The 25,330-nt window shown below is 37.8% G+C and overlaps 1 protein-coding gene across 2 annotated transcripts in view; it reads right to left on the bottom strand.

Annotated features, from left to right (window-relative positions):
• Positions 1–11,341: 11,341 nt before the first annotated feature.
• ADGRA3 (adhesion G protein-coupled receptor A3) overlaps positions 11,342–25,330 on the bottom strand; it is a 122,066-nt gene continuing 108,077 nt past the window's right edge. For both annotated transcript variants that reach the window (XM_023638291.2, XM_070262542.1), the window contains exons 17-19: positions 20,510–20,655; positions 13,063–13,158; positions 11,342–12,921 (exon numbers count right to left, since the gene is read on the bottom strand). In XM_023638291.2, the coding sequence (XP_023494059.1) occupies positions 11,679–12,921; positions 13,063–13,158; positions 20,510–20,655 (1,485 nt within the window). In that variant the 3' untranslated portion in view covers positions 11,342–11,678. The remainder of the gene's footprint in view (positions 12,922–13,062; positions 13,159–20,509; positions 20,656–25,330) is intronic.

The raw sequence follows: 25,330 nt of genomic DNA, 5'->3' as shown, positions 1-25,330 counted from the left end.
CATTTCATTTGCTATCCTGATATTCATCAAATTGGTACCTTAGTTGAAATTGAGGCAGGGAGAGTTCCATTCTAACATCCTGTACACAACGATTTCCCCAAAGTAGAAACAAATTATAAATAGATCTTCATGAATTGCTAAATTCTTAAAGCATGTCTTCTATTTTGTGACAGAATGTATTTGATGAGTCAAAAGGAATTTCAATATTCAAAGGTGAATATTAAACGAATAACATTCTATAGCACACAAAAATATTTTTAGAGAGTATATTTGCTTCTGAATAGCTTTTCATTTCCAGTTACACTGTTCCTTCTTTAGTTAAGAACTATCACTCAACCAATCTTCTGTTCATATGAAAAAGAATGATTTTAGCTGGAGAACAAACCTCACCTGCAAAATGTTAAATGTGATATGTGAGGTTGGCACACTATTTTACCTAAAGAAACTTTTTTTTCATTCTTAAACCTCTAGCAGTGAAATGGCTAAAATCATTTATAAAATCCACAAAATAATGGTGCCATAAATTATATTCACATTATTATTAGATATTTTTATTCAAATGATGAGAATAATTTAGAGTGTTCATCCAAAAATGGAATTGCAGCATTCCATTGTCAGATCTGGAGTACTTTTTCTATCAAAACAGAGAGGTCTGATCTGAGAATACACAAAATGAGATGGAGGTTCTGTTGGTCTATTACTTTGAATCTTTTGGGATGCAAGTAACAGCAATTGACCACAGCCTCAAGCAAAAAGCAGCAGGTGGTGGTGAGGAAATTCAGTGACAGAGTGTATGTCACAGAACTCACAGGTAAGGAAGGCAGCTAGACTTCAGGAAAATTCCAAACCCAGGCATCAAAAACCTTTGGGACTCTATTTCTTGTCTCCACTCCCTCTGGTTTTCTGCATTATCTCTCTGGCTGCAGGGTACATAGCAGAATATATGACAGCCAAAGGATCCTGAATGTTTAAATTCCCAAACAAGTGATAAAAGAGAATTTTCTTAGTTCAAATTCCCAGGGAAAAGACTGCTTGCCCTGGTGTGGGTCATGCACCCATTCCTGGAATAATTAACTATGGCCAGGAGATCACACTGCATGAAGATAGTATCCATGAAAATGAGGGTGAGATGGAGCAGTGCAAGACAGACAACTACAGCAGGCCATTCTAGAAGTGTTTGGATAGAGCAATGTTGAATACCTAGGAGACGGTTCACATCTGGGCTCATAAATCCTATAGGTCGCTGAGAGTGTGCACTTGCAGGGCTGTATTACGTCTGTTTCTTCCATCTGCAGAAGTGGCATTTAGCAAGGCCACATTTTATTTTACCATCTCTGGTTGGGGATAATCAAAGAAGGATGCATGTAGTAAAAATTTAAACCGCAACCCATGTAGTTATGAACTCAGAGAGGAGACAGACCAGAGACCAGGCCGTGACTGATAAAGGTCTCTGTTCTCTATTCCAAAACGTGGGCGGATTTCTTCCTGTGGGTACTGTACCCACTGGGGGACTCAGCTTTACATGGTGATCTTGGCTGCAAATATCTGCCTCTTCAGGCACCATGGCTTCTGTCCTGTCCCTGTGTGGACGACAAGAGCCAAGTCCTCTAGTCAACAAAAACCGGCCAAACCTTTCCAGGCCTGTCATGGTGTGAGCTTGTCAATTTAACCCTGAAGTCAGCAAAATGTATGGAAATCTCATATAAACACTACTTGTCAAACACACTTGGCATTCAATATCAGACACTTTTAAGTTGCAATGAAAAAACCTATATATCTGACTCAAACCATTCAGCCTTTTAAAGTTTCCTTTTGTTGTTGATTATAATAATCCTAAAGTTACAGGTTTTTGTTCAACTTTTCATAAAGCTAAACTATTTCAGGAATATTCTGTGAGGAAATAGTCTAAATGTCTTCTGAAACATGGTTAGAATTGTTCTACAGGGTATTCTCCTAGTGTTTTGCCTATACTGAGGGGACTCATGTAACGTATCCTCAAAAGGGAGCACAGTCAGCTATCTTTACCACATGGAATTCACTTTGGAAATTTCTAATGGCATGGAAAAAGGAAAATTATCAAAACAAGGAGTTGTGATTTATTTATTATTTTTTTGGGGGGGGGGGGAGATTGTCCCTGAGCTAACACCTGTGCCAATCTCCCTCTATTTTGTAGTGGGACCCCATCACAGCATAGCTTGACAAGTGGTGTGTAGGTTCACCCTAGATCCGAACCCACAAACCCTGGGCTGCCAAAGTGGACCGTGTGAACCTAACTACTACACAACTGGGCCAGCCTCAAGAAGTTAGGAAATTTAAGTAGGCAAGGGGATCCTTGGTGGAATGGTTAAAAATAGAAATAATAAAAAACTTTAAACAGTAAAGTAGTTTCTCAAGGCCAGTCTTGTGGCCTAGTGGTTAAGTTTGGCATGCTCTGCTTCAGTGGTCCAGGTTTGGTTCCCAGGCGCAACCTACACCACTGTTGGTGGCATGCTGTGGTAGCATCCCACACACAAAATAGAGGAAGATTGGCATGGATGTTAGCTTAGGGCAAATGTTCCTCAGCAAAACAAAAAATAAATATAATAATAAAGTAGTTTCTCACTACACTCTGGGGTAAATATAAGCCTATTATTTTCTTCAAATAAACAAAAAAGAAAACAACACGAAGGTAGTTTACAATGTTTAGATGGATAATCTTATGGTCTTCATTATTTCCAAACAAGATTTACAGGGAAAGGTATAGCTCTAACTGTGTGTTTCAGGGGAAAAAAGGTTAAAGAACCCACTTTAACAAGCTAGAGAAGGGGCTGGCCCCGTGGTGTAGTGGTTAAGTTCATGCACTGCACTTTGGTGGCCCAGGGTTTGCAGGTTCGGATCCTGGCTGCAGACCTACAAGCAAAAAGAGGAAGATTGGCAACAGATGTTAGTTCAGAGCCAATCTTCCTCACACACAAAAAAAGCTAGAGAAAGAACAGCACTGTAAACCCCAAAAATACAGGAAGAAGAAAATAATGAAGAGCAAAAGGAAACAATAGTAGAAAGCAAACAGACAATAGAGAAAATGAACAATACCAGAGGCAATTTTCTGAAAAGCTTAATACAAGAGATGAATTTCCAAGAACACTGATTTTTTTTAAATGCAGAAAACACAAAATAGCATATCAGGAATGAAAAAGGTGAAATTAGTACACACCTTTAAAGGATGAGAGGATATTAGAAAGAACTTTATGTCAATAAGTTTGTCAATTTAGATGAAATCGACAGATTCCTTAAGGAAATAATACAACTTGCCACAACTGAACAAGAAGATAAAATCTTTGATAGCTTAATAGCTTTCAGAAAACTGAATCTGTAAGTAAAAACTACCCATGAAAGAAAACTTGCAGCCCAGATAACTTCACTTGAATATTCTTCCAAATACTTAAGGGAGAACTAATACCAACCTTATTCCTTCTAAGAATAGATAGTGACCAAAGTACCACAAAATTCATTTTAAGAGGCCAGTATAACATTGATCTACAACTTAATAAGGATATTAAAAGAAAACTATAGACCAATTTCTCTAACAAATGTAGATGCAAAAGTCCAAAAAATACATATGCAAACCAAATCCAGTGATGTATAGGAAAGACAATATTTTATGAACAAATAGTATGTATTCCAGGAATGCAAGGTTGGTTTAACATTCAAAAATCAGTCAGTGTACTTGACTATAGCAACAGAAAAAAGAAGAAAATCATTAAATATTTCAACAAATATGGGATAGGCAACTTGATAATATCCAAATCCAATTCAGCTAACTAAAGTTAAGAAAACTTTCTTAATATCATAAAAGGTATCTACCAAACACCTAAATCTAACATCATATCAAATGGTGAAATACTTGAGGACTATCAGTGCAAAAATCCTCAACAAAATAGTAGCAAAATGAATTCAACAGCACATTAAAAGGATTATATACTATGAACAAGTGAAATTTATTCCTGGAATGAAAGGATGATCCAACATATTAAAAAAAAAATCCAACATATTAAAAAAAAATACTACATTTATAGAATGAAGGGGGAAAAACACACAATCAACTCAACTGATGCAGGAAAAGCATTTGACAAAAATTTAGTACCCTTTCATAAGGACAATACTCAACAGCTACGAACAGAAGGAAACTACTTCAATATAACCAAAGCCATATACGAAAAGCCCACAGCTAACATCATTTTCAATGGTGAAAAACTATAAGTTTTTCCTCTAAGATCACGAACAAGACATAATGCTAACTTCCATCACTCTTATTCAACATGGTCCTAGAAGTCCTAGTCAAAGCAGTTAGACAAGAGAAAGAAATATAAGCCATCCAAATCAGAAAGGAAGAAGTAAAATTAACTATTTGCAGATGATGTGATCTTATATCCTAAAGATTCCCCACCCCATCCCCTAAAGAAAATAAATACCTGTTAGAATAAACAAGTTAGTAGAGTCGCAGGATACAATATCAAGAGACAAAAATCAGTTGTGTTTCTATGCACTAACACTGAACAATCCAAAAATTTAATTAAGAAGACAATCTCATTTACAAGAGCATCAAAAAGAATAAAATACCTAGCAATAAATTTAACCAAGGAAGTAAAAGATTTGTGCACTGAAAACTACAAAACACTACCAAAAAAATTTAAGGAAGACACAAATAAATGGAAAGACATTCTGTATTTATGGACTGCAAGGTTTAGTATTGTTAGGACGTCAATACTACCTGAAGTAATCTACAGATTTAATCCAATCCCTACCAAAATCCTAGTAGTGTTTTTTGCAATAGTAGAAAACTCCATCCTAAAATTCATATGGAATCTCAAGGAACCCCAAATAACCAAAGTAATTGTTAAGTGTTGAATTATGTCCCCTCAAAATTCATGTTGAAACTCTAACCCCCAGTAGCTCAGAATGTGGCTATATTTGGAGATGAGAACTTTAAAGAGGTGATTAAATTAAAACAAGGCCTTTAGGGTGGGCCCTAATCCAATCTGACTGATGTCCTTATAAAAGGAGGAAATCTGGATACATAGAGAGACGCCAGGGATGTGCAGGCAGAAAGGCCTCATGAGGGTAGAGCAAGAAGGTGGCCACCTGAAAGCAAACAAGAAAAGCCTCATAAGAAACCAAACCTGCCGATGCCTTGGTCTTACACTTCTTGCCTCCAGAACTGTGAGAAAATAAACGTCTGTTGTTTAAGCCACCCAGTCTGTGGTATTTTATTATGGCGGCCCTAGCAGACTAAGACAGCAACCTTGAAAAAGAACAAAGTTTGAGGTCTCACCACATATTTCAAAACTTATTACAAAGCTACAGTAATCGAAAGAGTGTAGTACTGGCATAAAGATATATAGACTAATGGAATTGTATAGAGAGCCCAGAAATAAACCCTCAGATACAGGGTCAAACAACTTTCGACAAGGGTGCCAAGACCATTCAACAGGGAAAGGACAGTGTCTTCAACAAACGGTGCTGGGAAAACTAGATATCCACATGCAAAAGAATAAAATTAAATCCTTACCTTACTCCATACAAAAATTAACTTAAAATGAATCAAAGACTTAAATGTAAGATCTAAAAGTATAAAATTCTTAGTAGAAAACATAGGGGAAAAGCTTCATGACACTGGATTGACAAAGATTTCTTGGGTATGACACCAAAAGCATTGGAAACAAAAGTAAAAATAGATAAACTGGTCATCAAATTAAAAACTTCTGTGCATCAAAGGACACAATCACTAGAGTGAAAAGGCAACCTATGGAATGGTAGAAAATATTTGCAAATCATATTTCTGGTTGGGGTTAACATTCAGAATAGATAAAGCACTTACAACTCAACAACAAAAAAACAACAAATAACTAAATTTAAAAATAGACAAAGGACTTGAATAGACATTTCTCCAAATAAACACAAATGGCCAACAAACATATGAAAAGATGCTCAATATCACTTATTCGCGAAATATAAGTCAAAACCAAAATGAGATAACACACCTCACACTCATTAGGAAGGCCGCTATCAAAAAAAAAAAAAAAAACCAAAGGAAAAGAAAAAGTGTTGGCGAGAATGGAGAGAAATTGGAATCCTTGTACAGCTGGTGAGAAAGTAAAATGGTGCAGCCCCTATGAAAAACAGTATGGTGGTTCCTCAAAAAATTAAAAATAGAAATTACCATATGATACAGTAATTTCCTTCTGGATATAAATTCAAAAGAACTGAAAACGGGGTCTTGAAGAAGTATTTGTACACTCGTTTTCACAGCTGCGTTATTCACAAAAGCCAAAAGGTGGAAGCAAACCAAATGCTCATTGGCGGATGAATAGATAAAGAAAATGAGGAACATACATACAGTGGAATGTTACTCTGCCTTAAAAAGGAAGGAAGTTCTGACATGCTACAATATGGGTGAACCCTGAGGGAATTATGCTAAGTGAAATGAGACAGTCACAAAAAGAAAAACACAGTATGATTCCACTTACGTGAGTTATCTAGAATCGTCAAATTTATAGAAACAAAGTAGAACGGTGGTTGTCAGCCACCGTGGGGAAGGATAAATGGGGAGCTGTCGTTTGATGGGTACACAGTCTCAGTATGGCAAGACCAAAAAGTTCTGGAGATTGATTGTACAACAATTGTGAATATATTTATGCTCCAGGAAATGAGCCTTCCAGCACAGCCATTTTTAAATGAGAATATTAAGGACATAGATCAGCAGAACGGATACTGAACTTCCATGTATTTACTGAATTCTTTTCAAAAAATTGAGCTTCACATAATTCGTAAACTGATACACAGTCTAGTATTTTTGTTTGGAAGCCATAACGGATCAGCGCTTAAAGTAAGATTTTTCACGGGTAATGAAGACCAGGTGGGAGTAAAGCTCATGGTTGTACACACGGGGACTCCATCCTTATGGCAGTCTGGCTGTTTCTTCACCAGACCATCTCCCTTCCTTTCCTAGACACACAGCTAGCCTACATTTCCCAGCCTCCTTTGCAGTTAGGTGTGGCCAATGGACCATGGGTAGAAATGATACATGCCATCTCCAGGCCTGACACTTAAGACCCTCCTGTGTGCTATCCTCCATTCCCTGAGGAAGGACCCAGAGAAGGGCAGAGCCTCAAAACAGGAGAAGCCTGGGTGGGAACCCTGGGGAGAGCTACCAAGCTAGGAACATACAGCCCTGACCAATACTTCAGCAAGAAATTTTTATTGTTTCAAGCCCCTAAAATGTTGCAATTGTAAAACAGATTATGCAGACTCAATATGAAAGTTTAAAAAAAAAAAAGGAAAAACTTAACTAAGCAGTAAAAATTATTAATCATGGGTGACCATTAAATTAACATTTTTACTCATATTTATATAAGAAAGGATATTGACAACAAAACAAACACCCTGTTGAGTACTGGAGTTTATTACTTTCATGTACACTGTCTTCCTAGACACAATCTTCAATCTCCGTCGGTACATGCGACCATACCTGGCTTTGTGAGCAATCATATCTTGCATGTGTATTTGCTCCTCTGAACACTATAAATTTATTCATATAAGCAAACCTTCATCAATATCATAGACCAACAATGATTACAAAATTGAAGATGTGATTAGCTGGATTCTTCACGTTGTTGGAACAACCCAGTTAGGAACGCATCTGAAGAACTCTCTGAGAATATTTTGAACTTTTTGAAAATACCTGCAATACTCCAATAAGTCTTCATCAGTATCTTCTCAAACTACATGGCAGCAGACGACAATGGAATTAAACACACACACACTGTGTCTACCATTTTGTAAATATGACACAATTAGAAGGAAAATACGTGTCTCAAACAGCATGAAGCAAAAGTTTTTGGAACAAGAGTCTAAAAGATTTTGGCCTGGAATTAACTCTTAGCATCCAACTTTACAAGCAAAGGTAGTGGTCCATCACTAACTATATAAATGGGGGTTTCTTAATATTATGGTTCTGCAAGTTTCCACTCAGTATCCACCTCTGAACTACTAACATTCCCAGTGAAAAGAAGGTAAAAAGAGCTATGACCAGGGGCTGGCTCAGTGGCTTAGTGGTTAAGTTCGCCCACTCCACTTTGGCAGCCTGGGGTTTGCGGGTTCAGATCCTGGTGTGGACCTACACACTGCTCATCAAGCCATACTGTGGCAGCATCCCACATATAAGATAGAGGAAGACTGGCACAGATGTTAGCTCAGGGACAATCTTCCTCACAAAAAAAAAGAAAAGCTATGACCAAAGGCTGCCTGGGGCTTCACTGTATACAGAGCTGAGTAAACCATGGAAGGTGGAAAGACAGGACCAACCAATTAGCATACAGTGACTAAGTTAATGGAGGCCCCTAGATAGGTTGGAAAGATTCAAGACAGTTAATACCAAAACTAACAGAATAGAATCTCCTTATTGATTGCAATCTCATCTGTGTCTAAAACAAAGCAATACGTAGTCATAGATTTTTAGTACTGACAGATTATAAAGGGTTACAAATTTCTCCTCGAGGAGTTTGCTTCATTTATTCAAAAAAATCTACGGGAGTTATTATTAATTATATTTCAGTGAAAAAAATGAGTTGATGTATAGGACAGTATCAATAGAAATGTTAGGGAAAATAGAGCAAAATTGGCAAAAGTGATGGAGTGACTCAAGTTTGGGAAACATTACAGTAAGTAGCTATAAATAATCAAATCACCTCTCAGATAAAAGCACTGGAGTGACTATTAAAATAATTAAATGATTCTGGGAATCTGAAAAGAAAAAAATTTCAAAGAATTAGCATTTGTTTTAAATTTTGGATTGCTGCTGTATGCATCATTTTCCTTGATGGTTTAGTTTCATTTCAGCATCAAATGCTTTCAGTTAATTCTTTTACTTCCTCATTTTTTATGGTCTCAACCAACTTCAGCTTGGGCATTCTGAACTCAATGCCTGAAACACATAGGCCTAAATATTTTAACATTGTTTTTTCTGAATAATGAACACAATCTAAACCTCAGCATCTATACACAAGTTTCTATCTGTTTATAAGATTATATCTATTTAAATAAATAGATTGAAAATAGATGTACAGTTACATTAAGTTACATATGCAAAATACCTTGAGATTTAGAAATTAGTTGCCACCTATTAATGACCTGAAATAGTAACATACATTTACACACGTATATAAATCTAGTCACAAAAACTCATACACAAATCTGATTTCTAAAAAGCAGGTTAACATATAACATCAAATTATATATATAAAATGTGTATATTATACACATTATACAGTATATAACAGCATGATTTAAAAAAAACCTTTACGGAATAAAAGAATAAATCATGTGTGTTTCCTTAAGCAGAATATAAGCAATTATACCTGTTATAAAATTAAAACTCAAACAAAATAACTAGGATGAGAGTACAGCTTGGTAAAATTACAGATAATTAACACTGTGAAGAGCACGAACGACTGTCTTCAGAGAAGCAATGAAATGTGGTACGAAGCACGGTGGCCACAGCATAAGGTAACAACAGGCTCCTGCTCCTGGATATGGCATCACCTGCTGGCTCGTTCAGCAAGTCAGAAATTCTTTGTGTCTCAGTTGCCAAAATTTTTAAGTGAGGAAAATGAATGAGCTAATCTCTAAAAAAAGAAACAACTCTTAACAGCTTATGATTCTACGAAAAATAGAGAAACTCCAACCAGCAACAAGCCATAAATCACACATGACGAAGGTGGGGGGATGCAATGTGTTACTCACCTCCTATACAGAAGCAGCAAATTTTAATTCAATAAAATACTAAAAGTAGAATGCACAAAGTCATCACTCATCAGTTTCTATGCCTTGAGCATGAAAACACTCTGAATATTTTTAGTGGAATCCTCACTTTATTCCAAGTATTTGACTTTTTCTAGTCCTCCGTCCCCAGAGACCCAGGATTCTCTTCCTTTTGTTACCTACAGGAACTTATGTTTAAAATAATAAATGCTTACTGAATGGTGAACATTTCCAGGAAGCCAAACTCCTCACTTCCTTCGGAGAGAGAGGAAAAAGCAGAGGACCCGAGTTCTTTCCCTAAGTAGCGTTGACCCAAGGGTCAGAGAATTAGGTTAAACATTGGAATGATGTATTGCAAATAACAGACCACAATTCAAATAGCAACAAAGAAATAAGAATTACTCATTCCATTTCTTATTAGTTTATCTTTGACCTTTCTAAACATCATCCTGCACACACACATCACTTACCAGGAGACCCTGTCCAGGCAGTACTTAAACAGACAAGTGGCAAATCTATCCATTTGGGTGCCCTTGCTTCCCCACCAAAAAGAATGTCTCGAAAACTAACACTTGACAAAAGGCTTAAACAGAAACCAGTTTTATTATTGCAAAGCAAAATTTATTTCTAATGCATTAACCCAACGAAAAGTGACACTTACACTAGAATGGGTCATCTCGTGGCATCTCTAAGAATCATTCTAGGTAAGTAAGCAGTTAAGGTCTCTCAAACTGAGGCTTATCAAGCTAAGCTTGACATTTTTAGCAGTTCTTAAATGTATACTTTTGAATCAGATCTGACTGAAACCTTTAGACTGCTGCCCACAACAGATCTAAGCTGTGCCGATCTTTTCCGGCAGTGTCCTGCACGGAAGAGGGAACTGAGTGCACAAAGGCATCAGGGCAGACACATTCTAACTTTGTAAGAAGAGTTCCAATGGACCCAGTGAGACTGCGCCCTGGAGACAGGGAAGTACTGTAGCCCATCGACGACCAGTGATAACTTTTGGATCAGACCTGTTTTTGTCCTTGGAATGGATTTAAAAACCTATGAACCTGAGCAACTTTACAACAAATAACAGCCAACATAAGAGCTAATATTGAAGAATCGAAAATAAGTAAATGTGAACCTTGGACTAGGGTAGCTCTCCATTTAGGTTCAAGAATAACACGCGCTAGAGCAAAAAAAAAATGAGTAAAAAAATTAAATTCAAATACAAACCACTGAAAAGCCACAAAAGTGCCAAAAATAGTATTAACAGGACCAACGTGATATGACCAAAGTAATGTAATTTAGGCAAAGCTTTTTAGGCATTTCCATTTTCAAAAAACATTCTGAGATCTTTTTACAAACTTGTAGCATTTAAAACCATATTTGTAAATCTAAAAGTCCTTTGACTTATATGCAATAATCAGTGAAGATAAACATGTAATACCTGATAACTGATTCACGCGTAATTCTCATTAAAATATCCCAATGTATAAACTTCATTAAAATAGAATTAAATGCCTCTATTGTAAAACAAAAAAACAGAAGACTGACACAATGACAAACACCTATTTATTGTATTAAATACAAGCCTGAAATGTTAAGTAGATATTACAGATTCCAAGAAATTACATTTCAGATTCCCAAAATGTCCTGCTGGTGCTTTGACAACTAAAACAATGCTTCAGAGGTTCTTTTTAAAAAAATTCATAAAAAAGCAACAATTGGGGGATATAAAATATGTAAAATCCCAAACTTAGAAGTTTATTCAAAATTCTTTCGAATCCCTAAGGAGGCTGTAAACAGTTTGTTTTTACATGTTCATAGCTTAAAGGAATGTGACTATCACAGTTCATATGGATTTCTGCCTCGGAAGCCCTCCAACACCAACGCTACACAGTAGTTTCATGCTTCCATAACCCAGTCCTCACATTGCCAGTGCTATCCGTACCCAGTAAGGGTCCGTCCTGCCCATTGCTTTTAATTGGTCCATTCTGAATGGCCAAGTTAAGGCCATAAGACTTCTGCTGACTTTCAAGTTCAACTACAATTGGCTTCCTCAACGTGTCTTTTTTACTACTAGTTGAAACAGGCTTTTCAAAATTTCTGCTGCTTTTGGGGAGTGTGCTACAAGCATCACTGCTGTCCTGTTGGGGTGGGTTGTACTGTCTCTCTCTGTAGGCTAAATAAGCTCTTCGACTCCTCGAGTGTCCTTCGGTATTGCCCGGCCGACTTTTAGGTAAGCCGTTCTGCACACTACCTTCCACGCTTGTTGGGACATCGTAGGCGTATTCTCTGAGGACTGTGAGTCGGCTTGCCCGGTGTCCTTTACTTCTGTTTTTATGATGGCGGCTTGGGTGCACATTTGTTCGAAACTGAACTTCTAGAGGCGCCACATGCATTTTAATATCATTGTCCATAGAATGTTCTGTCAGACTGTTATCAAGCTGAGGTGTGGCGTTCAAAGGCAGGGAATTGGTATGGCACTGGGCGGCAGCGGCCTGCAAGTTTGTTAATTTACAGCCCTGGGAAGAATTTTTGAAGCTCGAGGCACTCTTGTTTGTGCATGAAGATTCTGCACTGCTGTTGGTGCACTTGGCTGCCTCTCCGTTCGTCCCACTGGAGTTGGGGGGCTGCACGTTGACTTGTACAGAGTATGAGCTCCGGCCTGGGCAGCAAGTCATGATCCACGCAAGTCTGACATCCTCCCTATTGACGCAATGGTGAACCATGATGAACGCACTGAGGCTTAAACACGTGGCTCCAAAAAAGAAGCTAAAAACCAAGTCCAAAGGGTAATACAATGAAACAGCCAAGGCCCCAAACATCCACAAAGTGACATATAAGAGCAAAGTAAGGCTGGCCCCCATAAGTTGAGAATGAAAAGTGTGCTCATTTTCCAACGCCGATGTCGAAATCAGAGACAAAGACATGGAATCCTGATGATTTACTTCGCCATGTTCATTGGCTGCCAACCTCTGCTGCTCCTCGGTGGGCTCCTTCAGCTCATATTTACGCTCAGGGTGTCTTCTCAACTGAATAAATATGCTTAGAAAGTACATACAGTTTACGAAAGTGATGAAGCTGGCAGGTCCATAGAAGGCTCCCAAGGAGGGTTCCCACGCCATCCAGCAACTAAGAAAGAAAATTGTGAACCAGCTCAGATGCTACATGTGTCAACAAACTGTTTAAGAAACTGCAATCAGTTTTCATGCCTGGGAAATAGTTAAAAGCGAGGCAACTGGATCATGTACGCAGAGAACAGAAAATACTCACTAGGGCGCATTTGGCCGACTGCCATAATTCTTGATGTTTGCTGCTGCTGTTATGCCACAAACTATGATGGGTATACCGCCACCGATCAGGTAAAACCTAGAAGGAGGGAGTTCCAATTTATTAAGGTGTGTACATCATGGTATCTTAGTACCGCAAAAGTCAGTCCTTGAAGATTAATTATTATTCCTGTTGTAATAATAATAAATTGAAGGTTAACTTTTGGAGCCTGCTTTATTAGTGATAACTTTTTAATTTTTTATTTTTGTTTGGATTTTTTTTTTTTTAAACACAAAGTCAGCTAACTTTGAGTTGAGGAAAGCTGATCAGCTTCTGCCACCCTGTGGACAGGCAAAGTTAACACTCAGTTACTGCAGGTAGAATTTTAGTTAATACTTCCTTTTTTTGAGGGGGAAGTTGGCTTCTTTTATATTCAAAGGGTGAACCAGAAAGTTAGTCCACTACAAAATGGACTTTAAGAGCTCATTGTGCCATAGTTCAGACAAAACATGTAATGGTATATTAATTATTTATTAATGTCTGGCTAAGCCTGCATGTTCCAGGATGTCCTACCACTGTGGATGCTTATCCCCTGTCAACTGAGAGTAGACAAGGAAAGAAACTGGATACCAGAAGCTTAACGCAGCGCACAGGCCCTTCCTGACCCCTTTCCCACAGACTAGCCAGGGAGAGCAAAAAAAATGATGGTGCAGTAAGAACTGAGTGAGACAGAGTGGTGGCTGGTCCTACAAAGAAAAGCTTTTCTAGGCTGGAGCTTCTTTGAGCTCTCTGAAAAGACAAACAGGGAGGGAACTTTCTGCCCCAGCTGGGTACCCTTGGGTATGGTCAGAATCTCAATTCTGCATTTGCCACTTCCCTGAGATACATCCCAAATGCTGAATTGGCTGGATAAAAGCAATATTTATAACACATATTTTCCATACATTGTTTCTTAGTCATGCTCATAGGTACTAAAATCCTTAAATATGATATTAGTATTGCTGAAAAACCAGCTAATTACCCTATAAAACTATAATAATCCTGTCTTCACAGATTAGTGGGAGGCCAATATATGTGACCCTACCCTTCTTCCTGCCATACTAATTCACATTTGTGTCTTACCTGAAAAGAAGGCATTTCCAAAATCAATCTTGGGGTCCACAATCCTGTCTGCCACTCTTTCCCCCCCACACCCTCCAGGACAGACTTCTTTTTATCAATTAACCCTTATTTTGCAGTTTTAAATCTTCTTCTGCACTGCTTCTTACTTTCAGACTATAAATGTGTTCAAGTGTTCCCCATCTTCTAAAACTTTCCTTGAACTACCATCTTTTTTCTCTCTCACTTCAGTGACAAACTCCTAGAAACGTGAGCACCATCATTTGCTTCACCTTTATCACCTTAGTGTGAAGCTATTTCTACTTACTGTGCCACTGAAACTGCCCTCTCTGAGGCCAGGAGAGATTCACAGGCAAGCCCCTGCCCACCCTCCACTGGGGCTTCCTCAAGCTCAAGGACATGGAGGAAGGAGGGCATCCTAGAAGGTGGACCTGCACTAACACCCACGGTGTCCTTATGGGTCATTTGGGGACTGCATAGGGTTTGGAGCCCAAGCTCCCTTTTACATACCCTTTGTGTTTTTTCTCAGAATCTAACAGGAAGGAACAGCTACTTGAAGATAGGATTCCCAAGTGTCTTAGTCAAACACCATCTCTCAGCTCTTTTAACTCAAGTGACACTGGTGCCAAATCTCTTATCTTATAATCTGACTGTGGCCAAGCACTCCTGCTGCCCCTCACTGCCCAAGGAACCACTCACCCTCCTGAATCTTCTATGTTCTCAGGTGTTCTCTCTCAATTCTTTCTTTTATTTTCCATGGCCCATCTATTAAGAATCAACATGGTCCAGGGATCCTTCTTTTCTTAACCAACTTCTCCCTGGGAGAGCTCGTTCAGCATCGTTGCTTCAATGACCACATGTGTGAACATCTCCTGTCCTGTCTAGAGTATGTCTAGCTTTTCTTCTCTGCTAAGAACCAGACTTCCAAAAATGTAAACTTTCCGCAAGAAAGTATTGCTAAGCCTACCTCCCCCTGTGTGTACCCTTCCCGCTACCTTTCTTACATGATGTTCTCAGTTGATGGAAGCACCATTTGCTGAGGCACCCTTGGCTAGAGTAGACAACTAGCAGCCATCTTCAAATTTTTCTCCCTCACACACCTCTTAAATCCGGTTGGTCATCAATCTCAGAGAAACCACCTTAAGGCTCTTGAACACATGTCCTGTCTATTTTCTCTGTCGTTGTTCTGGTTTCAGTTCTCAATGGAACCACCCTAATGACCTCAGCAGAATTCCTTACTCTCAGGCATTCCAACTGATATTCCAGACTCCTGTATGGTTGTCCTTCTAAAAAGACACCTAACCAGGCTACTTCCTTAGTCAAAAATCTTCAATTGCTGCCCACATTTTAACATGGCTCCCGAAGTCCTGAAACTCAGCACATGTTCATGGTAAATAAATTCCTGCTACTCTACACCGTACACCCTAAGTTCCAGCCAAACTGCATTTCTCAAAGTTTGCTCTGCTCAGCACATAATTCTCTATCTGGAGTACCACCTCTACCTTGTGCTCTAATCACGAATGAAAGTTCATGCCAGTGGTCAAGCAATTCCTTACAGCCCATCATCCCCTCCAAATTAATGGCTCCTTTGCACATTCAAAGAACACACTCCACTTCGATTCTTATACAAACCAGTCAGTACTTCACATGTGCATCTCCTCACAGCCTATAAACTCCTCAAGGACAAGAGGGCTTCTTTAAGTCAGGTACATACCTGGCATTCAATAAACTCAGAGACATTGACAGATTTTTCACTCTTCTAGCATGATAATCCATTGACAATTTTTTTTATTATAATGAGTGGGAAGGGCATAACTCTAGAACTGCTTTACCCTTTGTAGAGAATAATTAAATTGATGCATACTTGAGTAGATTAAAATCTATAACATGACCACAAGGAAATAAAAACAGCTAACAATTACATCAATGGATAGCTCATCATGACAGAAAATCAATAAGGAAACATCAGCCTTTAATGACACATTAGACCAGATGGACTTAACAGATATATAAAGATCATTCCATCCAAAAGAAAGAGAATACACATTCTTCTCAAGTGCACATGAAACATTTTCCAGAGTACATCATGTTAGGCCACAAAGTAAGTCAATAAATTTAAGAGAAGTGAAATCTTATTAAGCATCTTTTCAGACTGAAATAGTATGAAACTAAAAATTAAATACACAAAGAAAACCGGAAAATTCACAAATATGTGGAGCTTAAACAACATGCTTGTCTGGCCACATACCCACTTGGGCAGGCAGTGTGGAATAGGTAATGGAGAGACCAACTAAAAGACCTCGAGACAGCAGAAGAGACATTTAGGTTTATTGGGATTTACTTATGGGGAGTGTCCAGTGGTGGCTGGCTGGCTGGAACTGTGCACTGCTACTGAAGGCAGGGAAGGGGCTGCTTATACAGGCAGGGGAGCACAAAGGCTATGTGCTTGCCAAGAGGGGCTGTCCCTAGCATGGCCAGAATTCCCAGGAACAACAGCTCACATGGAGGGGCTCTGTATTCCTTTAAGAAGTGATGTTCTTTCAGTGAGATAAGGTAAGATCTGGGCTGGCCAGGCCCTGGATCATTATAAATCCCAGCACTGGGTGTCCCACCCAGACAGTTGGTGTTCTGCCCAGAACAGGGCCAGAAGGATACATGGTAGGAATCGGGCATGCAGGCGATTGCTGAGTAAGCAAGGCCCAGGCCCCACAATGCTACTGAACAACCAATGGGTCAAAGAAGACATCAAAAAGTACCTTGAGACAAACAATAATTGAAATATAACATACTAAAATTTGTGGGATGCAACAAAAGCAGTTCTTAGAGGGAAGTTCATGGTAATAAATGCCTACCTCAGCAAACAAGAAACGTCTCAAATAAACAACCTAACCTTATACCTCAAGGAACCAGAAAAAGAAGAACAAATGAAGCCCAAAGTTAGTAAGACGAGAAATAACAAAGATTAAAGAAGAAATAAATGAAATAGAGGTTAAAAAGACAATAGAGAAGACGAATGAAACCAAGAGCTGGTTCTCTGAAAAGATAAAGTTGACAAGCCTTTAGCTAGACTGACCAAGACAACAAGAGAGGACTCAAATAAAAAAAATTAGAAATGAAAGAGGAGATGTTACAATTGATACCACAGAAATACAAAGGATTATAAGAGACTACTATGAACAATTATCTGCCAACAAATTGGATAACCCAGAAGAAATGAATAAGTTCCTAGAAACATTTAACCTACCAAGACTGAAGCATGATGAAATAGAAGAAAATTTGAGCAGACCAATTACTACTAAGGAGATTGAATCAGTAATCAAAAATCTCCCAACAGTCCAGGACCAGACAGCTTCACTGGTGAATTATACCAAACATTCAAAGAAGAATTAATACTAATCCTTCTCAAATTCTTCCAAAAAATAGAAGAGGAGGCAACTGTTCCAAAATAATTTTATGAGGCTAGCATTACCCTGACACCAAAATCAGAAAAGAATGCCACAAGAAGAGAAAACTACAGGCCAATATCCCTGATGAAGACAGATGCAAAAATCCTCAACAAAATATTATCAAACCAAATTCAACAATATATTAAAAGCATCATACAGTATAATCAAGTGAGATTTACTCCAAGGATTCAAGGATGGTCCAATATCCACAAATAAGTCAATGTGATACAACACATTAACAAAATGAAGGACAAAAATCATATGATCATCTCAATAGATGCAAAGAATGCACTTGACAAAATTCAACATCCATTTATGATAAAAAAAAATCTCAGCAAAGTGGGTATATAGGGAAAGTACCTCAATATAATAAAGGCCATATACGACAAGCCTATAGCTAACATCACACTTAACAATGAAAAGCTGAATGCCTTTCCTCTAAGATCAGAAACAAGATAAGCATGCCCATTCTTGCCACTTTTACTCAACATAGTACTGGAAGTCCTAGTCACAGCAATTAGGCAAGAAAAAGAAATAAAAGGCATCCAAATTGGAAATGAAGAAGTAAAAACTGTTACTATTTGCAGATGGCATGATGCTACATATAGAACACTATAAAAGCTCCATCAAAAAACTCTTAGAACTAATAAGCAAACTCAGTAAAGTTTCAGGACACAAAATCAATACAAAATAATCTGTTGTGTTTCTATACGCTAATAACAAACTATCAGAAAATGAAATAAATAAAACAATCCCATTTACTGTTGCATCAAAAATAATAAAATACTTAGGAATAAAAGTGAAAGATGCATACATTAAAAACTGCAACACATTAATGAAAGAAATTGAAGAAGACACAAACAAATGGGAAGATATTCTTTGCTCGTGGATTGGAAGAACCAATATTGTTAAATCTACAGGTTTTCAACACAATGCCTATCAAAATAATAATGGCATTTTTCAAAGAAATAGAACAAGTAATACTAAAATTTCTATGGAACCACAAAAAGCCTGAAAAGCCAAAGGAATCTTAAGAAAGAAGAACAAACCTAGAGGCATTAGACTCTGATTTCAAACTACATTACAAAGGTATAGTAACTAAAACAATATGGAATTGGCATAAAAATAGACACATAAATTGATGAAACAAAATAGCCCAGAAATAAACCCAAGCATATATAGTCAATTAATTTACAACAAAGGAGCCAAGAACATACAATGGGGAAAGGACAGTTCCTTCAATAAATGTTTTTGGGAAAACTGGACAGCCAGATGCAAAAGAGTGAAACTTGACCACTATTTTACACCATACACAAAAATTAACTCAAAAGGGACTGAAGACTTGAATGTAAAACATGAAACTATAGAACTCCTAGAAGAAATCACAGACAGTAAGCTCCTAGGCATAGGCCTTGGTGATAATTTTTTTGAATCTGACACCAAAAGCAATAAAAGCAAAAATAACTAAGTGGGACTACACCATACTAAAAGGTTTCTGCACAGCAAAGGAAACCATCAATAAAATGAAAAGTCAGTCCACTGAACAGGAGAAAATATTTGCACATTATGCATCTGATGAGGGGATAATATCCAAAATATATTAAGAACCCATACAACTTAATAGCAAAAAACAAACAACCCACTTTAAAAAATGGGCAGAAAATCTGAACAGATATTTTTCCAAAGACATGCAGATGGCCAAGAGGTACATGAAAAGATGCTCGCCATCATTAATCATCAGGGAAATACAAATCAAAACCACAATGAGATATCACCTCACACCTGTTAGAATGGTTATCATCAAAAAGACCAAACAAGTACTGGTGAGGACATAGAGGAAAAAAGAATCCTTGTGCACTGTTGGTAGGAATGTAAACTGGTGCAGCCACTATGGAAAACAGTGGGAGGTTCCTCAAAAAATTTAAAATAGAATTACCATATGATCCAGCAATTCCACTTTTGAGTATTTATCCAAAGAAACTGAAAACACTAATTCAAAAAGATTTATGCACCCCATGTTCATTGCAGCATTATTTACAATAGCCAAGATATGAAAATAACCTAAGTGTCCATGAGTGGATGAATGCATAAAGATACTGTGGTGTTTCGTCATTCATTCATACAATGGAATATTATTCAGCCATAAAAGAATGAAATCTTGCCATTTGCAACAACATGGAAGGATCTCAAGGGCACTATGCTAAGTGAAATAAGTCAGACACAGAAAGAAATACCATATGATCTCTCTTATATGTCAAATCAAAAAAAAAAAAAAAGAAAAAGCCCTTCCACTAAAACACAGATAAATAAATGGAGAAGAATAAGGATGAGAATCTTTATTATAGATTGTGAACTAATAAATGTAGAAGGAATAACGGAATTAGAAAAATCACCATTTGGTAACCACCATTGTAGCAACAGTTTCAGTCAAGTACAGTGGGATTGGGCGAGAGTGAGGGCAAACTACAGCCTGTTGTTCCACACACTTCTGTGATGTTCAAGTGTCTCACACTGCACATGTTCTCATGATTTAATAGAAATAATTTTTAAAAAACAGCTAACATTGTCACAGAACCTATTATATGGCCATTACCATCTTAAGTGCTTTACACATTAACTCATTCGTTCCTCACAATAACTCCATGAAGTAGAATCGTTCCCACTTTACAGATAGACGAGAAAGGCTGAAGGAAGGTACAGAACTTCACGAAGGACTCCCAGCTGGAAGGCTGCATGGCCAGTATTCACAACTAGGCAGCCCAACTTCTAAGTCCATTCTTTTATTTTCCAAAATTCATGCAGCAATCTTTGTTACGATAATACTTCATTAAAGTTAACATTTAATGGACATTTACCATAACACAGTAGACAAAGATATGAGATACCTGAGCATTGGTCTTGGTGGAGGTGGCAGTTCATCAGGATCCTGACATCTTTTCGTTTTTTTAGTGACCTGTTTATAGATATTTCGAGCTGTCACTCCCACCCATAGTACTGTAGCAAGGGTAGAATAATGAAGAATTATTCCAACCTAGAAAGAAGATTGAAAAATACATAAACTAAAGGAAAAAATCCCTCTTTTCAATCATAAAGTGTAGTAGCCACCATTAAGGTTTATCAAAAAGATTGGTTAAGTAACTTTCGAGAATCTAATTCAAAAACAGCATGAAGGTATATTCTAACGTTCAACTCTTTTGCCTGCTAATGAAACTAAGCACTCTAAGAGATGTATGATAGAGGATTATGTCCTGTAACAGACAAACCAACAGTTGGACCTAAGAGGCCTACAGACTGCAACTTATACCCAAGATGACCCCTAATAAACCACAAAATTGGCTCTGGACAACATTAAAGCAAAGGTGTGTTTCTCATAGATGCAATGCTATAAATTAGAAGTCAGTATCGAAAGCCCATTTTGAGGAGGAAGGCAGAGGGCGAGTACAACTAGAGAGCAGAAGTCCCAGCACCCAGAGAATAAGCTTTAGAATAAGAGACCCAAGTTCTAATTCAGAGTTTTTATGTACCGTAATGGAACGAGAGCAATATGTGGGTGGGTAAGAGGTGAGTTTGAAATAAAAAATTTTGCCTGATTTTAAAACCAGGATCCACCCCTTACCAGCTGTGACATACTTAGCAAAGTCATGTAACATCTCAAGCACAGGTTTCCTCCTTTGTAAACCGAGAATAATATGAAAGCAGCATGAAGCTAAATAAGATGGTTTACATAAAGCATTTAGCATGCTGTTTGGTAAATGCTAAGCAATTAATAAAAATTATATCTACATTATTACTACTTAGTAGGAGTATAGTTTTAAGAAAATAATGTCAGCTCTCTGAAATTAATTTTCCTCACTTGCATAGTGGGAGGATTATCAATAACCATCTCTAGGGTTTTTCTAGGGCTTGAATGGGCACAATATCTGGGACATAACAGGTGCTCAATAAATAGTGGGTAACTGCAATACATGTAAATGATCACACTAATTAAGTTTCTTCCTAAAGAGGAGATAGAGGGCATGCTTATCATATGACCTGTGTTGGAGGCAACTTTAGTTGAAGATAAAATTCTAGATGAAGATATGTACGAGGCCAAGAGAGATTTAAAATCTATTTTAAGAAAAATAAATGCATTTGTCATTGGAGTATCAAGGATGTAATTCAGCTTTCTTGTCTAATTATTTACTATCTTTTTGATCATTTCTTCATATACAGTTATTATAGACAAAATCCTATTAATGAAAATCTCCAAGAAAAAATTTTTCTTTCTAAAAGGATGGCTCTTCAATTTCAAGAAAGTCAAATTGATTGAAATTATCAACCTAGGTCAATAACAGAAGCACTTAGACCACTGCCCAGAGTTCATTTCAATGAGAACTAATCTGCAGCTAAAACGTGGCGACATGAAAGCTCAAGTCTTATTTTAGCAGGGCAAAAAACTAGGGAAGTCACTGTCCAGGGTAGTCACTGTCCTTGCAATGACTCTGGAAGTGCTGGGAGGGTGGATCCAGCTTGGCCAAACTAGGAAAGTCAGAGTTACTTTCTTAAGGAGAAAGAAAAACGGTTCCTTGATTCCCATTAGTTTTACTGACTGCATTGTAAAAGCAAAATTTACAGACAGCAGTAGAACAAAAAGCATGAAATAACCCTTTGAGCTATCTGGAGTCACACCACATACTGTAAGCAAAAAGAGTATAAATGAATTTGGTGCACAGAAACCAAAACATTCAAGACAAATCATTGATATTGACTCAAAATGGTAGGCTCTACTCTTGCTGGAGTTTTCTCTGATGCAGAGGTCAAAACAATGAGACATGCTGTAAAATAAGTGAGTTTAAAAATAGAAGTCAAAAATAATTTCAACATCAGAGGTACAAGATGGAGAATTTTCTTGTTTTAGATATAAGAAGGAAAACTCAACCTGTAGATTTTGAAGTGTTTTCTATGGAATTTCAAAATTTCCAGAGAAGTGTTCACATTTGAAAGACACTGAAGCCTTCCAGTTAAACAATTATTACTAACGGTGGAATTTTAGGAGTCTGAGGTCATCTGGTAATAGTCATGTAGGCAAACCACCATATATTCCACAAGGAGGAAGTGAGATCTAGCAAAGAGGGTCTTCCTATCTTTTGAAATGACGTACTTCCTATTGTATTCTCCATCAGACACTTGGGCTATACGTGAAATACAACCTCACTGTCACAATGTCTTCCAAAGAAATCAGAAATACATGTGGAAAGTTTGTAAATAGTTTGGAAATAAGTAATCTCATTCATAGGGCATGTAAGTGATTCATTAAATACAACAGATTATTACTTAAGAAAGTCACCTTACCTCAGGACACCAATTTCCAAAGCTGAAAAATGGGCATAAAATAATTCTCCCAAAGAGTTGTTGCACTTTATATGTATGTTACTAACCATCAACTCTCACATACTGGAGCCCAGACACTATAATAATCCTATTTTTAAACCACCAATAAACCTAAGACAAGTGTAGCATGCACAGCAGCTGTGCAAAAATCTTTATGATGAATATATAAAAATTAAAATAGTAACAGTTTCTACTATTGAATGACTGCTATGTACCCAAAACGTATTAGACAATTTTGTACGTGATTTCACTTCATCCTCCTGGCATCACCACTGAGTCAATGTTATTAACCTTGAATTACAGTCAAGGAGACTGAGGCGGAGAGAAGTTAAATCATCCACCAGAGGTCACATGGTCAGTGACAGGGCTGCAAGCCAAAGTCAAGTCTGTTGATGTCCAAAGCCCGTGGCCCCTCTACTATGCCACGTTGGCCTCCACCAGATAGTAAAGCACAGTGATGGGGAGTGAAGGGCACTCAGAATCAAAGAGACTGGCATTTGAATGATGCCACGGCCACCAATAGCCCTAGTGATTTGGGGCAAGTTATTTCAATTCTCTGAGACAATTTCTGTACTTAACATAAAACATATGAGTAAGAAGTACCTCCTAGGGTTAATATGAAAGTTAAGATAACACATTTGCTATAGTTCTCAAGTAGAAAGCTCTCAATATTCACTGATTGAATTTTTTCCCATGAATCTCATGTGCCATTGCAGCAATCCTCTAGATAACAGATCTAAAAGGACACCTGAGAAAGTCAGCTGGCACTGTATTTAATAGATTAAATCATGGAGTGGTAGAGCAATAATGTAACTTAAATAAGATCCAGCAAATCCTTTCAGGGCATACCTAAGGAAACCAAGGACCAGAAAATTAATGATCAAACAACTACTTGGCGGCACATCATGACCCAGAACTCGGATCACTTTCAACCTTGAGTCATCAGCCCCTACTACGCCATCACTCAGCTTCCTGGTTTTCCTTTGGCTCTTGGAAATGACTTAAGAACTAGAGTGGGAAGTACCTGGCTGGTGGCACTTTTAATAACTTCAACCAACCACTGTGTGGAGGAAACTATATTAGAACCTGTTTACACTGTTCCTAAAACATGTGAGCTCTAAAAGGGAGATAAGGCAGACAAAATGCACTGATTACATGCATATGCAGAACTGCACGTAAAAATATGTACACTTTAGGGTTCCGTTTTAGAGATGGAAGAAACTTAAGGGTCACTTAACTATAGCCCAACCCATTATTTGATAGAAGACACATTAAGCCCTTACTACGTTAAGTGACTAGTCATACAGGCTGTTCTAGCAGACACAGAATTAGAACCTACCTACTAGTATCTGGAACTCAGGCCAGTCCTTTTTGTGTTCTATACTCTCCTCTCAGCTAGTTAGTAACAGAATTAACTATCACAATAGGAAAGTGAAGCAAGTCACGTCTGAGTCAGAAATAGCAAGAATGATGTTATGTCTTTCATAAAAGAAGGGGAATACATTGTAAAAAACAGAAAACAACATGTGAAAACATCTAAAGACTTGCCTTTCCTTTCTGTAAATCTTTGACTAACGGACATTCATTCTAGAGGCCCTGGAAACTCAGTGTACTTCCTTCTCATTTTCATTCTAGAAGTGGTATCAAATAGTCAAGACCGTGAAAGGAATCTTTACAATGGCCTCTTTCTATTCATTTCCCTAGTGAAATAAATTTATGTGTCTGCTTCATGAAATCAATGTCTATTTTTATATAAAACTGAGACTATTACTACATTGTGCGCTGAGTAATAGTCTCCGCTCAAAATGGCTCCAGGGCTGAATGATTTCTACTATTTGCAAACAGAGGCCTTTTTTATTCATTTGCCCAACAAATATTTGCTAAGTACCTTCTATGGGTCAGTCCTGTGCTGATCCTTGGATCAAATCAATAAAATTCCTGCCCCTGTAGAGGTCAGAGTCCAGGCACAATAAACAGCTAAACACCAGTCAATTACCAAGTTCTGTAGGCACCATGGAATTTCAATAAGCACTGTAGGATAATGAGGGGAGGGGAGGGATGGTATCTCTGAAACAGTAACAGTGAACTGAGACCTCCAAGATAAGTGGGGGTAAGCCAAGTAGAGAAGGGGGGAAAGACTGAGACAAAGGAAGTGCTCTCTTCTGTACACGTGCAAGGTTGATCTGAGTCCCGTGACCTGACTTCTTGCAGGCTCCAAACAGGTTTGTTTTCAAATGTATAATAATGGCCTAAGACAGAAATATCCTGCATAGCTGAGAGGTAATTTCATCAATAATAACAGCAGTAGTAATAGCTAACATTCAGTGGCACTCGGT

This window comes from Equus caballus, chromosome 3 (genome assembly GCF_041296265.1).
Source record: "Equus caballus isolate H_3958 breed thoroughbred chromosome 3, TB-T2T, whole genome shotgun sequence".
In the NCBI taxonomy this organism is placed as follows: domain Eukaryota; kingdom Metazoa; phylum Chordata; class Mammalia; order Perissodactyla; family Equidae; genus Equus; species Equus caballus.
This window is presented reverse-complemented; position numbering and strand designations above follow the sequence as displayed.